The sequence below is a fragment of the Crocodylus porosus genome, unplaced genomic scaffold (genome assembly GCF_001723895.1).
Source record: "Crocodylus porosus isolate Cpor-Errol unplaced genomic scaffold, CroPor_comp1, whole genome shotgun sequence".
In the NCBI taxonomy this organism is placed as follows: Eukaryota; Metazoa; Chordata; order Crocodylia; family Crocodylidae; genus Crocodylus; species Crocodylus porosus.
Window position 1 is genome coordinate 192,673,178 of NW_017728906.1, and position 18,465 is coordinate 192,691,642.

At 41.4% G+C, this 18,465-nt stretch overlaps 1 protein-coding gene across 4 annotated transcripts in view; it reads left to right on the forward strand.

The window, feature by feature from the left end:
• DLG2 (discs large MAGUK scaffold protein 2) overlaps positions 1-18,465 on the forward strand; it is a 1,592,593-nt gene that overhangs the window by 1,526,091 nt on the left and 48,037 nt on the right. For all 4 annotated transcript variants that reach the window (XM_019530402.1, XM_019530399.1, XM_019530401.1 and 1 more), the window contains one exon: positions 8,165-8,240. In XM_019530402.1, the coding sequence (XP_019385947.1) occupies positions 8,165-8,240 (76 nt within the window). The remainder of the gene's footprint in view (positions 1-8,164; positions 8,241-18,465) is intronic.

Genomic DNA, 18,465 nt, shown 5'->3' on the forward strand with positions numbered 1-18,465 from the left:
GGAAGGGACCTGAGCAGATCATCTAGTCCGACCCCCTGCCATGGCAGGAAAGAGTACTGGGGTCAAACGACCCCAGCAAGATGTTCATCCAACCTCCAACGATTTCCAGTGATCCATCAGCCACCCGCTTATAACATGCACATATGCTCATATCCTGTTAACCTGTGATGGGTTTCCTTTGTAGTTGAAAGTCTGAACACTGCTCAAACGCCCCTTTTCAAAAACAACTTGGGTCAAGTCCTCAGTATTTCCTACAGTCTATCTTATATGATGCTCTTCCTACCATGCTGCCTTTGTGATTCCCTACCGCCTTGTTAGAAAGAGCTTAGAGGCCTCCTCCCTGAAAATGTATAGGATTTTGACTCCCAAGTCGAGAAAAGCATCTTCTCAGTCTTTAGTAAGTTGTATAAGCTGCAGAGAGAGGCAGATGAAGACATACACCTGCCCTCCATATTTCCTCTTGACCCAGTGTTCCCTGTTCTGGCTATTGTAAATCCCATTCTGGGGTAAATTTACTCTTTCCAGGAATTCTTTTGAGATTTTATGAGAGGCAAGTATTGTTGTAATATCTGTTACTAAGCGAACTGTGTAGTTCAGAGAGCTGTTAGACAAGTTTTCAGGCATAAAGTGCCTTCCTTGGGTCTTTGGGTATTTAGGCATCTAACTCAGGACTGCAAATTCTGCTGTGGGGCCAGACACATAAAAATGTAGGTACAGCAATGCTTAACTCCTTTCACCTGTTTATTGCTTAGGGCTAGGGACAGAAATTACACATAAACTAGTATAAGGGTAGGGACATAAGTTACACATAAAGGCTAGGGACAGACATTGCACACAAACCAGTTTAAGTGATCAGAAACTGGTTTAAATCTGTAACAGAACAGAAGCCACTTTCAGAATGGCCAAAACCAATTTAAGATATACCTGGATGGATATAGTATCAGACTTAACTGATTTAGACTTCCTGTGCCTGAAGAAGGGTGACTGCACCCAAAAGCTTGCTAAGAACTTTTCCCCATCTACTCAGCTAGTCTAATAAACTATACTGAGTCTTGCTTTTTATCCTCATCAAGCAAAAAACATTTTAGTGCATAGCATTCAAGCACTGCAAGGAATAAAGCATTACTAATTTCTTTACAGGCTTTTCTGTGATGCTTTTGTCATAGTACCTTTAGGAATGCTACTACAGTGTCACTGATATTATTTTTGTTTTACCTAGAGGATACCAAGGCAAAGTCCAAATTATCAGAAGAGTCAACTGCTTTTGGGTGCTAAATATCACTTTTTAACTTTAATTCGAGCCTTTGGTAACATTTAAGAACTGGGCCTTGTAAACTTAATCAGTTTTTAAATTAGTTTGGTGGGGGGGGTTTCCTGTTTGATTTTACAACTCCAAGCCTTTTATGCTGCCAGCGATGTAACCAGAGTGGGGCTATGGGGGAAGCCACCTCGGGTGTTGATTTTGTTGCACAAAAGCAGTTTGTTTCTCTGGAGGCCCGCAAAGATCACAGACACACAAACATCAGCCGGCACAAAAGGATGTATTTGTTTGCAAACAAGGTCAGAGTGCGGCATTGATGCCCAAATCAGCTTCTGACAAACTAATTGTGTTTGCAAGCGGAATTTATCTTCTCTCTCCTGAGCACGTGTGCAGACACCGGAACTCTTACAGCTACTTCCGTTTCATACAAGCATACATGTAGTTACATCATTACATACATCGCATGTATAGTATAATTAGCTACTTAAGTATGCGGGACGGAGAGATGAATATGCAACAGTTCATTAAGCATGCCCAGAAACTACAACAGTTCGCCAAAAGTTCATACCCCAAGGCCATAGTCAATTGAATTCCAGCTTCTGTAATCAGTATGAGAAAGACTAAGGCGGGTGAGGGGGAGAAAGGAGCCTTGGGCAGTATTTCTTTCTTATCAGGTACAAGATGCAAGCTGCGCATTTCTAACAATATTCCATTTCTAACAATTTGGTGGCTGGGAGTGGAGGCTGCCATGGCTGCTGCATGATCGCACCAGCAGCAGTGGTGACACCCAGAAGTCTCCACTGCTCCTGTGTGTAGTATCTGCCCTGGGATCCCAGTTGCATTGTTACACCCATGTGTGCTGCCAGCCCTCCTCTTCCTCCAACCCCTAAGGACCTACTTCTGCACCCTTTCTCTACCATGCATCTCATTACACAAGGGGCACAGTTATTTTACACATGTAGCCCTTCCAGGCTGCCTCTCTGCCAGTAGTGGCTGAGGAGAGCACGCATCCTGACAGGCTTGTCCCTGGAATGACTCACCGTTAACTTGAATGACCCGTGATTAAATTACAGACATAACGCAGCGTTGTCTAGGGAAAATGTTAGCACGTTTTGTGTTGCATGCTTCACAGGACAATGGACTTGCACATCTGTAGGATCCCCAGGCGAAAGACTTTCTCCCAGAAGAAATGTATTGTCTGTTTGCACTGCCGGTTCCTAATGCCCAGTGACACACTGGACTCTAGAGCTGAGATGGGAAACTGCAGGGAGAGTCTTAGCCCCTGCCATCCCAGTACAGACAAAATCTCTTATCAATTCAGTGCAAAATACTAATAAATCTCTATTTAGCTTAGGGAAAATGTATTTTTTCAGAGTCTGATCATTTAGCCAAATCTGGGTGCATTTTCACAGGGAAAATGAAAGGCACTTCAGTGATGTCACAACCACCCAACTGGTAACTAAAGTCCTTGATTTGATGCATTAGGGCACTACAGCTCCTCAACCAAATGGTTGTAATAATTTAATCAACTTATGTTTCCTTGCCCTTGTCCTCAGGCCTAGACAAACCATTTTAGCTGTAGCTTTCAAAGAAAGCAAGCTAGCAATTAAAGCAAATCTTGAGGAAGATCCCTAGTAAGAGAAAATGTAAGCTTGGAAGTTTAAAAATGGCAAAATTCTCTGGAAGGTGTCAGAGAACATTTATTATGTGCAGCACTGTCTATGCCATATCACCAGTTTATGAACCACATTATTTTAGCAAGCAGTATTATCATTTATAAATACTCTTAGCAGGAGTGCCTGAATTATTATGGGGATACAGGTTGTAGCTACAGAGCTACAACCTGCATTCCTGAAAGGTGGAAAATCTCAGAATTGTCTATTTTGAAATGAAAACTTCATAATTTTACAAGAAGGAAGCAAAATTCAACACCTTGAGACCTGAAAGGAAGCAAAATTTAACATCCTGACACCTGAAAGCTGACACCCTTGCTCCAGCCTTTTGTCTCCAGCCAAATTTGCACGCTCACAGAGCAATCTCAACACACCAGAAACGTCTTGCCCAGGAGAGCCGTCCATCAATATCCTCCTGTGACCTATGAAACATCATAACAAGAAAGAAGCATAATTCAAAGTCCTGCTTGCCATCAGACAACTCTGAGGTAAATAGACTGCCCCAGCTTTTATCAGAGCCTATTTTGCATAAAACAAACTTTTCCAACCAGGAGATCTTACACCATCTTTCAGCTCTCCTGTGAAATATGAATTTTCATTTCTACCTGGGAGAAATTTTACAACCTTTGCACTCTCCTATGCCAGAGGAAAGGTACGTGTGCCTGAAAGCTTGCAAATAAAGACATTTTTCTGCAACTATTAGTTGGTCTAATAAAAAAATACCACATCCCCAAGAGTTCTGAATTATTATGGGCCATTCACAACATTTATTGTTTATAATATATCATATAAGGGAAGGTAGATCATTTCTGTAGCACATGTTTTGTCTGTCTTGAGTACAAAGAGCCAGGTTTCCGTGGCATGATTGCTCGAGTCATTCTGAGGCATAAACAAGAATAGCTTTTAATGGCTCATTTTTAAGTCTTTCTATGCGATGCATCAAAAATCTAATTCAAAGCAGCCATTTTAGAGTCTTAGGAAAGATAGGAGTGAGATTTAATATTAATGCAGATTAATAATTAGAAAAACTATGTTAATCTTTCAGCTAATTATTTTCTCAGCAGACATCTATCCTATTTAGGAAATTATACAGCCTCCAGCCTTCATTTCCTACCCATTCTATCATGGGGCTTCATCTTCTAGTTTAAAATGTAAGGCTGTTCCTATGGTTTTAATATCACAGATTGAATTTGAAAGATATATTTCAGCGGTTCCATACGAACAGTCTGCATTTACTGACAAACACATTTATTCTAAAGTTCAACTGTCACTATAGTAACCTGTATTCAGCATGTTTCAATTGAGAATATAAAAGCCCACTCAGAAGGGAGCATGCCATGCTAATTATTGATCTATGAAAAGACTAGACTTTGTCTATAAGAAATTCAGACATTTCTATTGCCTCTCAGGAACCAGATCGTTTAAATACCCAGTCTTAACAGCTGGACGATTTCCATGCATTTGCTCTAGTCTCTCATGTGACAAGCTGTACTGCACAGCTGGGAAAAGGTAATATTTAGACCAAGGTCAGTAACCTTACTTCCCAACTACTTGTTACCCCATCCAAATCACAGAAGTTTGATCCTGAGCACTGATCAGCTTTGCATGCTTTGACTCAGATCTCCTCAAGTAATTCAAAGCAATTTGGGGAGACAGAAATAGATTTTCCATTATGACTGGCTGATTGGATTTTGGTGCCTGGACTGCTAAATACTCCTGATGATTTTGCAAAGGTGCTAAACAACTATTACAATTGCAATCATATTAATCAAGGTGAGTCGGGGATCAACTGGACCATTCCTTTTTTCTTGCTCCATTCAGATTCAGCCCCTGCTTTCATGTCAGTGGATTGTTTTGTGGAGGGGTCGAGGGGGGCAGGGGGGTGAGGGTGTTTCGTTTTGTTTTCCTGCCCTGGTTCTGTTGCTAGAGCTGATTTTTTTCATTTCCTCCTGCTACATTTAAGCATTCTGAATTCACAGTACTAAAGTCCACTACGTACTACATAACATGCTTGTATTAATACGCATTTAATGATGTGTGTTCCAGATTCCCATAGGTACAACCAGTATGGTTTTCAAAATCATTTCATATTACATTTGCATTTCATTATGATAACACACTTGAAATCTTAATCACACATCATTTAAAAACATTCGCTCATATAAAGATGGAAACCGTATGCATCAGTTGATAGAGTTTTAGGCTACAACAGATCATCTGATTGTGTAATCAGACTTCCTATATGGGACAGCCCCTTAAATTTCACTCATTTATCTCTGTCTGGAGCCCAAGAACTCAGGCTTAACAAAGGTATAACTTGGATATTGTGTCTTTCAGAAAGATATCTACTTTTGAATTTTAAAGCAGAGAGAGATGAAGTATCTACCATGTACTATAATAACTTTGTTCCAGTGAATAAGTACCCTCACTGTTAAAAATATATGCCTGTTTTTTTTATTTGCATATGTTGTCCTCAGCTTTCAAGCTATTGATTCTGGTTATGCTTTGTCTTCCTGGATGAAAGAGCCTATTTGGTTCATGCCATTTTCTTCCCCTAAAGGCATTACTTATCTCCTGTTATCAAGGCACCTTTTAATCTTTTCGGTAGACTGTACAGATTGAGCTCTTTAAATGTCTCACTGAAAGGCATTTTCCCCAGTTGCAAATCACTGTTGTGGCTTTTTTCCCCCCCATTCACCTTCTGCAATATATCAGCCTCCTTTTTCTTAAAATGTAGATGCCAGAACTATAAACAGCCTGTGCTTAGATATCTGCCAAAACTTACTGCCATCCCCAGGTATCAAGTCCTGTGAGAGATCCTAATATTTATTTTCACTCTTTATCAAACACCTGCTAATCTCTGGTATTCTGTAGAAAAAGAGGCACGGGCGCACATGCTTTTCCCCTGGCTAGTCTGCTTGGGCTTACTCATATTTGTCGAAAGAAGTGTTTTTTAAAAACATGTGCCAGCATAATTCATAAAGTATCAGCATTGCTCAGCAGATGTGTATACTGCCTCCAAATATCATGAGCCTCTCAGGCAATAGTATTTTAAGTGGCCCTATATATATTCTAAATAACTTAAAGCCTCACGCTAAACTTCTCTGCACTTGTAAAATAGCATCATTTAATACACTGCCTACCTGCATATGTCAGAAGAGAATTTGTAAATATATCTTTAAAGTAAATCATGACAAAAGTGAATCCATGCTCAAAGGTCTTTGGAAATGATTTCCTCTCCGTTTTCAATGTGTACAAACTTCAAAAGTGCTTAAGTGACTTAGAAGTCTGCATCCCATTTTCAGAGGTGACTTAGGTATCTAACTCCTGTTGTTTTCAGTGGCAGTTAGGTACCTAAATATCATTGAAAAACTGGGCCTTGGTTTTATTGAAAGTCTATGGGACATAGGAAGTTTAGGGAATGGAAGTTACAGATAAATTATCTAATGGGCTCTTGGGCTTTCCACTGCCCCAATTTGGGTGCTTTGGTCCAGGAAGGAGGGGAATCCAGATGAGTAGTATAGTTAAATGCCTTGCATCTCACGGAGTTAATGGAGGGAGTTAGCTGGTCCCAGAATGCAATCGAAAGCACCTATTTGACAACCAAGTACCTATGGGATTGTTTACTGTAGACAGTCACAGGTGAAAAACAAGTCCCTGACACCAAGGAGCAGAACCCAGGACTAAGTGACTGAGGATTTCAGTGCAGTTCAGGGCTCCCTGCACAGCTGCAGCTTGGATCATACTAGACCTTAGACAGGAATGGAACATCTAGGGGCTTGCTCTGAATTGCTGTTGATTAGAGGTGCACCGATATAACAGTCCATACCGTATCATCACCGATAAAAGGAAACGGACATTATTGGCAATAGTTTTTTTTCTGGCCAATGTGGCCCATAATATCACTGATAAATGCTGTGGGCACAAGTGTCGCCGCAGCATGCTCGCAGCCAGGAATGCAGCCCAGCAATCTTGGAGAGCAGCATCCACCCAGTAAGTCTGTGGGAGTCAAAGGGGTGTGGGGGAGGGGAAGAGGAAGTGTGGGGCGTGAGCAGGCTGAAGAGCAGCATCTGGCTGATTTGCTATACGACGCTCTTCCGATCTGTTGGGGCAGTGGCAGGGGCAGGGGCAGGGGTAGGCATTGCCCAGCCGGGGCAGGATGGAACTGCTGGCAGTTTGTTCAGGGAGTGTGAGGTGTGCGGAGAGGTTGGCTCCCGCTGCTGCATGCATCCCCAGGGAAGGCATGAAAGGCATATGCCCCCCCAGGTTTGTGCATCGGACGAGGGTAGGCTGTCCGCTGCAAGCTGGGGCCAGGGGCTGCACTAGTCTCTTCCCAGTGAGGGGACTAAGCCAGGGCTGCACTCAGGGTGGGCAGGGGCATGTGGGTGGTGCTGGGAGGTGGGGCTACAGAGAATTTGGGGGGGCTGCAGCCCACCCCATAGCCCTCCCCCCCAGCGCCTCTTCTGCCCGCCCAGAGCACAGCACCAACCCAGCCCCTTCTGGGAAGAGGCTGGCGAAGCCCCTGTCCCCAGTCTGCACTGGGCAGTCTATCCTCACCCTGTGCACAAATCTGAGTGTCACATGCCCACCATGCCTCCCTTGGGGGTGCATGCAGCAGCAGGAACCCACCCCCCCATGTCCCAGTGCTTCCCAAATGAGTTCCAACCCATGCCCTGCCCCAGCCCCACTCCCTCCCCCACCATGGGGGGGCCTCAATCTGCACCTTCCACTCCCCTGCCCTCCCCCATGCCTCTTTCCTCCACAGACTTACCATCTGGACATCACTCTCCAAGCTGCCAGGCTGCATATCAGCTATCAGATCGGTATCAGCCAATATGGCTGGTTACTAATCGACCATCAGTATCAGCCAAAAAAATCTTTATCAGTGCACCCCTCCTAGTGTTGATCATGCACACTAGCCTAGGTCTAGCAGCCTTGTCAGGCTGAAATGGAGGCACTTAATGATTTTAAATGTGCCCAAGCAGCATCATAGCCACTGGAGTGGGGTTGGGGTTATTTTGTGAAGGATATGACTAAAATTCTGCCCAAGTCTTGTTTAACTACCATGGAAACAAATTGGAAGTGATAACTGTTTATTATACAGAGGTGCTGTGAGGTTCAAGCCATGTGCAGCAAGTGCTTTCAGTTCCTTAGATAAACGTTGCTACATGGCAGAACGTTATTATTATTGCCATGCAATTGTTTATCCATTATCTTTAATTTTTCCTAGGGTTGAAAGAAAGGAGCGTGCTCGCTTGAAGACAGTGAAGTTTAATGCAAAACCTGGTGTGATTGATGCAAAAGGGGTATGTATAAGAAAAAGACATTCACTATTGCCAAAGAGTTAAGTGTAATCACTCTCTATATATTTTAAAACTGAGCACATTATGGCAATATAAAAAGAACAGTGTAAGGTTGTTTCAACACAGGTTTGGTTTATGATGAAAGGTACAAAGTTGTATTATATGACATGATCTGGTAAATAATTAAATATACTTTTATATTATAGTTCTCGCATGCATTACTCCCTGAGGAGGAGATAGAAGGAAAACCAAAGAGTACTTCTATAATTGTTGGGATTTTAGCTAGGTACTATCTTGAGAAACAAAGATTGTTATAATTCATGAATTTCTACGTTTATTCAATGACTGATGGAGAAAAGATACGACTCCCCTTCCTTCAAAAATTGTTAAAAATTAAATCAAGATTAAAAGTACCACTGCAGGAAGTAAAACCCAAGCTTTGGATTTAATACTTTAATAGTTGTGACAGACATGGAACAGAGATGTATATCACAATAGGCACAAAGAACCAGCCAGCGAAGAATGTATTTTTAAGCTACCAATATATTTCTAGAAAGCAGGAGTTCAACTGGAAAACCTTTTTGTTTCAACACATTTTCCACTGACATGTTCATACAAAAGAGTCTTATTGTACTACAAATCCACGGCATGACTGTGTTCTGGCGTGTCTAACAGATGATGTGACATTTTGAACAATGCTAAGTAGTGGTTTGTCTGCTATTCTATACATTATCGTCTCCAGCAGGACAGCATGAGTTGTAAAATGAAAAATATCAATAATTATGTAAGTTAAACTATATGTTTCCATTGAGACATTTTCCCACATGTACTGCAGCAAATCGATGTGTTACTTTACATTCCACAAGTTGGGCAGAGAATCTGTTTGCCTTAAATGGGTTGACACTCATGAGCCGTAGTGTAACTGCAGGTGGGTGAGTAGGGCATGAGCCCAAGGTGCTCCCTTAAGGGAGGGATGGGCACCAGAATGGAGCTAGGGGGATATCTCACCCTCCATCTCCCACATGCACGCTCTTTCCACCTCTCTTACAGCAGTGTCAGCTCTGGCAACGGGGAGGGTAGAGCAGCAGCCAGGTGCACAGTGTAAGAGCCAATAGCCAGAGGGGTATTTCACCCTTTTTTTAAATAGCCACTTGAAGTATGTGTCAGCAGCAAAAAAAAAAAAAAAAGAGGTGGTGTCCCCCATAGCAGCAGAAAACCTCCAGCCTCTGCTCCTGTACATGGGCTGCCACTTCACAGGGGGCAGTCCTGGCCAGCTGCACCTCTGCTCATAATAGGCCACTTGGGATGGGATGTTCAAAAGCCATTACAAAAGAACTCCCATTTGACTACAGCAAGGGTTAAGCTGAGCAATTATCCAATGTGAGGGCTTGGGAGTGAAGTTGAAAACCCAGCTGGTCCCTTCTTGACCTGAATTCCTGTAATCCAGCAAGTGACTCCTCTGAAAGTCAGTGCTAACCTGCAGCCTACCCACAGCATGACACAAATGGGGCTAGGCTACTTCCAGTTCAGGCGGTGGTCCAGCCCCAGCATAGCAGCTTGCTATGTGGACCTGCCTCAGCTCTCCAATGCGTGGGGCTAGTGCTTTCTCTCTCCCAGATGTAGTTTATTCTGTCTATGCAAACTGTGAACCAAGTTGTGTAGGGCAGGAAGTGCTTCTGACAATGCATCAAAGTAGCATTGGACCCCTCCACATATCCCCCTATCTCAGTTGGGATCTCTGGGTTCTAGCTTAATATCTCTTCTGCAAAATGTCTAAAGAAAATCACTCTTTAAACAGTACCAGCTGACAAGAGTGTTGGGACCAGATTCTGATTTCAATGCAAACATAAAATAACTTTATTATCTTAAACAGAAGCTTTCCAGTTTTCTCCCACCATAATGGGATTGGGTTGTGTGCCATGCAGTTTATTTCCATGTGTGAGTAATAGCATTTGCGTATTAACAATATAATAAAATGGGATGGCAGACTGACATATTTCCAATTTAACTGTACTCCAGGAGAGGCAAAGTAGAAATTTCCATTTGAAATAACCGTTATTCTGCTACCTTGTGACTTATTTTTGCTCTTTTCTTTTGGGGTTTAATAGGCACTGTATTGTCAGTCAAATCACTTTTTAAATGTCCATTTCCTGTATATAGATAGTCAAAGCCTTGTGAGGAAGAATTCATTCATGTTACTAATGGTCCTTATTCAAACCAGAATCTAGGAGAATTTAATTACTCTTTAATTTCCAACATTGTTCTTCCATCTTTGCCATCAGTGTAACATTAATCTCTCAGCTACTCATTCCATTACTTGTTGAGACATTTAGGAAATTGCATAATTACAGAACAAGGCTGTTCTACCCTTTTGGAAATCCATTTTCATTTGTTAGTCTGTACTAAAATCTGTTTTTCCCTTTTTTTAAAAAACAAAAACTGTTTTGAGACTATCTGTGAAAACATAATGTAGGCTCATGTTGAAAAGAGCATGGGGTGGGTGGGGGGAAGATTGTTGTTTAATTAAGCATCAACATAAATAACCAGGTGTTATAATTATATATATTCAAAAAGTGCACTCTTTGTTATAGTGAGCAGTGCTGCTGTCTTTCAGGGAAACTGTTTGTCTTATTTATGTTAGTAAAAACAGGGATAAATTATCCAACGGTGTTTCTTTAATTTTTCAGATCTAAAGCAAATTTCAGTCCAGATAAGTATTATCAGTAGCTGAGCTAGACCGACCAAACATTTTGGTTAGAAATCAAGCTGTATATTTTCATAGAAATAGGCTTGTGTCCATATATCTACAAACGTGTGCGAGAAAGGAGGATTCAGTGTGATTGTACTTACCTCAGAAGATGGAAATTCTATGAGAACAGCATTATGGATATATAAAAGATATATATGGAAGTAAAAAAATTACCAGCTATCCAGAATCTTTTCTGAGTTAAAAATTGCATGTCAACTGAACCATCTCTCTGATCCCAAAAATCTTCTTTTGTAATCCATACTTTCATTGTGGAAGTGATGTTTCAGAGCAAATTTGGAAATGAGCAAGAATAAATGTTCAAATGTTGTTGAAGTAAAGAGGAGAAACTCTTTCAGCTGACTTCTTGTCTAAAAGATCTGACCACATGGTCTTTCTAAGCACTGTAGACATTTGTAACCATTATGACTTTTTCAGTATATGGCCCATTTATTATCAATACATCAAGTGCAGAGACCTGGGAATGTGTGTACTTTACACACAGTTTCCCACGTCTCTCTATATAAGACAACACTAATCCATAAAGATGAGCACTGAAATCCATATTTAGGCATCTAAATAAGTATCTTAACTATTAAAGGCTATGACCATCCATAGTTCCCATTGCTTCCTTTCTTTAGATCTCTGAATAAGTATGTCAATATGAGCAGCAACGTTTAAAATGTTAAAGAACAACTCACAGAACCTGGAAGAGGCCTGGACCTGTATGCATTACAGAAATCTCATCGTTGGCTAAAAACAGACATTCAAAAAGTCTTGGGCAGATTCTAATTATTTTGCATGGGTTTCTGGGTTAGTTCAGTAGTGAACAGAACACAAGTTCACCCGTTGGTGGGGGCGGGGGCACACAGGCTACCTGCACTGCCCAAGGCCAGCAGGTTGGGGCACCCCTGCACTGCCGAGCACAGCTGAGCAGCTGAACCACCCCAACTGGCTGCTGGGCACATGCCCCACTCCCTTTGCCAGTCCTCTGTCGGTCCCAGGCATGTCAGATGCAGATGAGCAGTAGAGGTAGTGCAGTCTGCTCCCTAGGTCTGCGCCCGCTCAGAGGGGGCATTGGGTGGGCTCCCTCACACCCCTCCAGGGACACCCATGTCCCGCAAGTGGGTGCAGACCCAGGGAGCACGGGTGGGCTGCAGAGGATGGGCAAGCATCCCCTTCCCCTTCCCTATCATCATCAGACATGGCGGTGACTGCACTTTCTTAGAGCCCGGGGCAGAGCCAGCTGGGCACTTGGCCAGAGCAGCCAAAAGGAGGCCAAGTTCTAGCACACCTAGTGGGAGCCAACAAAGGAGCCTGGGATGGTAGAGGAGAGCAAGCTAATTTGATTCAATAGAGGAACTGGTATGATGCTCTGGACTAACCTAATTTGAATAAGTTTGAGTGCACATTGATCCAAGAGTATCTTAGAGCAGGTTCCACCATTTTTACTCCCACTTATGTGCCCCAAACATATGTACAGTTATCAGTTTGGTTCATATTCTGATCACTTAGTGCAAATAATGTGTAACCTAGTCTTTGACTCTATAACTTACAAAAAACTCATCTGAAACTAACTATATTTTAAAGAACTTCTTCTGTATTGTCTCTTGTTTTTGGAGTATTTTCTTCAGGAAATGTCATATTTAATTTATTTTTTCATACTGTTTCTTTTATTTATCTTTTTTATATATGTATAAAAATCTTACTGGTTTTTTCTCAGGGACATAATGCTATAGAACAAGCTGTGTATGAAACCTTACAGCAGTTTGTGTGGGGCAAAAAATCACTAGATCACATTAGCATTGGTAATAACATTACACCAATTAGCAATGTTAAGCCCTAGGTCATATGAAGAAGGCTATGCATGGTGATAAAAACAATGAGTGTAATTTCATCCAACAGGAATAAACCTTCAAATTATTAGCTGAGCTTCATTATAAAGATTTAGTCAATGCATTTGATTCTACTGGTATAACGTCACATCACCCATCATTGCTCTTTTCACTTTTCTAGTCTTTACTGTACATGGATATCAAAGCAACAAGCCAGTCTCGCTGGTCCATTTTGGCTGCTTTATATTGCACAGCAGCTCTAACACTGGCTTACCAGGACATTTTAGATTTTCCTGAAGGGAGGAGAGTGCCTAGGCAGCTGGTAGCTGATATGCCACCTCCCTCTGCCTTCCAGCATAGAAAGGATAGCCAAGGATTAAGTGAGTTAGCCAGAATGTTCCTATGCCTCCTCCGTGCCTGGCTGCTGAAACAGATCCCTTGGGATCACTGGTAGCCAACTTTAAATAGAGCAGCCCTGAAGCTAATCTAGTTTATGGCAAATACTCATTTGGGGCTAGATGGCCTCCAAAAATGTGGGGAAGCATAAAAATGATTTAAAAGTCCTCTCTGTGCCTTTCTCCTGAACTGTGTTGAAGGATCTTGGCCTAAGTCTTTTCTGATTTCCCCCATTATTCCAATAAGGCAGCAGTAATAAGGAATGTTATGTTTGCCAAGTTGGCAAACTCAGCTCATAACATTTCCACTATTGCTGGCTTTAAATGTAATAGGAATAACTCTTTCCCTTTCCATCAATCAGTGAGGAGTTTTAAGATTTGCACTGAAGAAAACAGAATCAGTAGCATTGCCAGATGGATATATCGAAGTGAAAAGAACTAGCCAGTAATCTGCTTTTCTCTTAACTGCTATAATTGCAGCCAGTCTTTTAACAGACAAAAATAGCATCTCTCTTGCTTTTTTTTCCCCCTCTTCCAATCGTATATTGCTTCTTCAGTGTGGGTTGGAAACATTTTTATATGACAGATTTTGTAGCTTCTGAAAAGAGTTTTATCGACAGTTTACTTGGAGTTTGTAATACTCTGAAACTTTGCCTGTTTGCAATAAAATGTTCAGTTATCTTAAAATTGAGTAAACTCTCCGGAGTGTGCAGTTACTTACTTGTGCTCCTGTTCACCCTTTCTGTTTCAGGCCTTCATTGTCAGAACATTTCTCAACCCACAGTGAGGACACCCATAAGGACCATTGCCTATGTTGTATGTTGTGTGGATAAATACAGGATTTAAGTTTCCTGTGGAATAAATCTCTCTTTTCACAGACTTTAAATTAATTTTAAAAACTCCATCCGTTATCCATTTGATAATGAGTTCACTTACTTCCTGCCTTTAAACAGTACAGGATGTGGGGCACCATATTTAGTCTCAGGTCAAGGCAGTGGAGAGGATTAATTCATCACTGCTTTCCATCTCAACATGCTGCAGGGAGCAGGTAATGCTTGAAAGATGATACAAGCCATCTCTGGGAAGCTGACTAGAGCCATGTTACACTTCGTGTCTGTTAAATGCACTTAAAACATGAGTAATGCACATTAAAGCTGTGCAGCACATGCTAAATACACTCAAATTGTAGCAAAATTAGGACTTTTTGCACAAGGAGTATCTCCAAGTAACATGTTCAGCTATTGTCAGGCTGCTCCATAGTTCAAGTCTGCAGTGTGGCACCAGGGCTGGGACTCGCAATCAGTGAGCTGTGGACGTTAGAGATCATAGCATATATTACCATGCAACTTCTCAGAACACTTTCTTACTTAATGCCACACAGATTCAACACGTTCAGTTATAACAAGACCCATACAGTACAGGTATTTCACTTCCTGGGATATATGCCTTTGCTCCAAAGAAATATTGGTGAAGGACTTTTGACTACTCTGAAAAGGAATAAGGCAGAATAGTTAAGGCTAAGTGCCTTAATGAATATGTAGAGGAAATGCCAAAGAATTCCATGTTGACTGATGTTATCTTGATCCACTACCTGCCTTAAATCAGAAAAGAACAAGGGAAATCCCTGGTTCAGTTTCTGTTGACCCATTCCATATTAGACCATCATTATCCATTGCTCTCCCCTTATTCAGCTAGCTCGTTATTAACACTTCTTTAGATTCTATTCAGATCACCTTGTGTCACTCGCCTGCCTGTTCCAATGCCTCAGAAAATCTTTGGTATGATAGTGGGAGGCTTGATAACATTTAATAGCATTTCTAAAGACTGGATTCGGTTTACAGATCACATCACACAGATTGGAAAGTAAGGGCACTGCAGATCTTTATTGTCATTTTAGCAGCATTGCATTGTGCCATGCAAGGAAGAAGGCAACCTAAATGAGAGAGTGCATTTTGTATAACGGTATACAGGAAGTCCTTGACTTAAGACATTTTGAGTTACAATGAATGGTGCTTACGACATTTATATATTGACACCCAGTTTCAACTTTCTGATGTAGGTTTTGACTTTACAATGCTTCATCCAACGCAATACCATGCCAGCGAACAAGTTCGCTACATTGCCTATCTCCCTGAAGAACATCTGTCCAAGCTTCCTTGGACACTTTCTTTAAGAAAGCAGACATGGCTCCAGAAAAACCTGTAGCCGAGACTCCTGAGAAGACTCAGTCAGAGAACCCTTCAAAAAGTCCAACCAAGAGCCCTTCAAAAAGTCCAGGAAAGTCACCTAAAAGAAGTCCTTCCAAATCAATATCATTGCTATTTACAATATAAATACATTAATGTATTTGTGTATATTATGTACATTAATGTATTTATGTATTAATGTATAATGTAATTACTCATCTATAATTGATTGAGTACAAAATTCTGGGTTATTTTTGGTGAAAATAGGGTATTGGGCCTTCTTTCAGGAGCCAATCCCCCATTTATAACATTGTTCCCTATGGGAAAATCGGTTCCAAATTATGACATTTCAATTTAAGACATGGTTTTCAGGAACCAATTGCATCAGAAGTCCAAGGACTGCCTGTATATAGAAACCTCTGCTCAATAAATGAATTTTTCCTTAGAAAGTCAAAAATCCAATGACAATCAGGATTTGATCTGTAGCTCAAGCATTGATAATTTACTAAGTATTTGAGTAGTATTTCCCAAAGCTGAATAATAAAAGCACTAAGAAACTCTGATGATTATGGCCCTGATCCTGCAGAAGAATCTGCAAGCACAGACCCTTTATCCATATGGTGAACTATTGATATTAATAGGACTATGGTCAGAAGTCAGGACCTGTGCTACTGGATCTCAGTGAAGGAATGGGATCTTTATATGTCAGTAGGTTCAAAGGTTTCATCATTGAAGGTCTAAGTAAATGGCTCTATAGACATGATGTTCAGTGGGAAATCCCTTGGGGATAATAGTTCTAAATATAAGCTAGATGTGGAAAAGATCTATTAGTCATTCAGTCCTTCCCTCTGTCAATGCAGGATTGTTCCCAGCCATGCATTTACTACCCTTTTGATCAGCTACATTTTAAATTTTCCAAGTATGGGGGCTTCCACCACTTTTGTAGGGAAGTTGTTCCACAGTTTCATATTCAGGGAGCTTGCACCACCATCAGGTAGAAGAGGCAGAGATCAGTTGTCAAGAATTGGTCTTATCCTTGGGCAGCTCCTTTAGTTTGATCAGGTTGTTAACCTTTAAGATTGCTACTTCAGTCAAAAACAAGGTACAGAGGTGCCCTCTGGTAAAGCTCTCTTTATTTTCCCTTGGGGCTCCCAATCTGGGACTTGTGTAAGGGGTCTGTTAGCTGGCATTCTCAGAATATGGCTAAAATAAGTTCATCATCTCACTGGTACTATTTTTGCAGCAACGGGTAATGGGGCCTTTTCCAAGATTTAAACGTTCTTTATCACAGGCAACTGCTCCTGACATCCAGCACAGGCATCATTTTTTATCCCATTACTCCTTATATTCCACTTATCAGTCTGCTAAAAATGTTTGGTGATTTGGATGGGATTTCAAAAAGTATTTGGCACTGGCTTCACTCTGCCGCCTTTTAAGTCATTAGGCTTAACTATTAAGTCATTACTATTGACTTTAGTAGAAGCAGCATGAGGCCAACTATCTGAGTGTGTTTGAAGATCCCACTCAACATGTGTCCATTAATCATGCAATCTTTACTGATTTGAATAGATGAACTTGGTTAGATGAACATCTTACTGGGATCGTTTGACCACAGTAATCTTTCCTGCCATGGCAGGGGGTCGCACTAGATGATGTGCTCAGGTCCCTTCCGACCCTAGAAACTATGAAACTATGAAACTAATAACCCCTTGAGTAACCCATGGGAGATAGTGCATCAATAATGGATAAGATAAGATGGATGGCACTGCCCAATACACCAGAGACTACATTGAGCATGAGTATGAGCTGACAAACCAAAGCTCTCGAACTGGGGCTGTGATAGACTCATTATTTCCCATCAACCAGACACCAAGGGGACCTTGTAATACACACACACACTAGTATAACCAGCAGGTTATAACAAATCAAGCAAGGAAGGACTGAAACTATGACTCTTAATCTTTTTTTGTAAATTGATCCCTTCAGTTGCCTATTCATTTCTGTTTCACTTCTCTGAATGTCCTCCAGTTTGCCATTTTCCTCCCGACAATGAGGTGAGGGACACCAGCTGTGGAATAACAGTCCAAGTTCACACGTGTGTGCAAGAGAGATCCAGTCCTTTTTTCACATCTTCTAAATTTGGTAAGAAGAAAATAGCACTAGGTGTTTAGTGGAGGATAATGGAAGTGTCAAACATTAGAATGTGTGGGATCCCAAGTGGGATGAATTACTAAGTAGAGCAGAGGTTGAAAACAAATCAAACAACGTGCATCTGCCTACGAGGACTGGAGGTAGGAGGCTTGGTGAAGGTGGTGTAGGCACTGACACAGAATTCAGCATCTTTATTCCATTCCACCATCAGAATCCCTCCTTCCCCCCCATCCTCCCACACCATGGAAGTTTCTCTGCTTTGCAACAGCGCTTCCAGTTGGGTTTTTCTTCTTCCTGGAAATGGTTGCCAGTGGAATATTGTTCTAAGAAATCTGAGCATTGCCATTAGAATAAATGTGCGAAGCATTGTTTCTAATTGCAGTACTACTTGAATTCTGACTGCTGTTTTAAAAAAAGAAAAAAAGGAGCATCCTGTAATTGCACTTCTCAGAAACTGGAAGGACATGTCTAGGAGCAATCTGCCTGTCTGGATCTGGCTGCCTAATTCATCTATTTTAAGGTTTTACAAGCTGCCATTAGAATAGTTTCTAAGCCTTGGCCACTGATAATAATACATCTGCATTGCATATACAGCACTCTTTAGAAAAGTGGTTACAGGTGACAGTGCAAATTGTCTGCTTATCTTGCAGTTACGTCATAATGATGCAACTACATTAGAGGTCAGAAACTATGCAGGATTGACCTTGATTGGTACTTGGCTGGGAGACTGGTGGAGCACACTCGTGTGCCACAGGAAGTTAGAGGTTATCTTCCATGCATAAGACCCAGCATGAGCATGATGCTGCTGGACGATAAGACTTACAAGCGTGCATCTGACTGAACTGCATCCTTAAAAATTTAGTAGCAGTTTCAAGGGGACAAAATTTTAGTCTTCAGTGCCCTGGCCAAATTCCT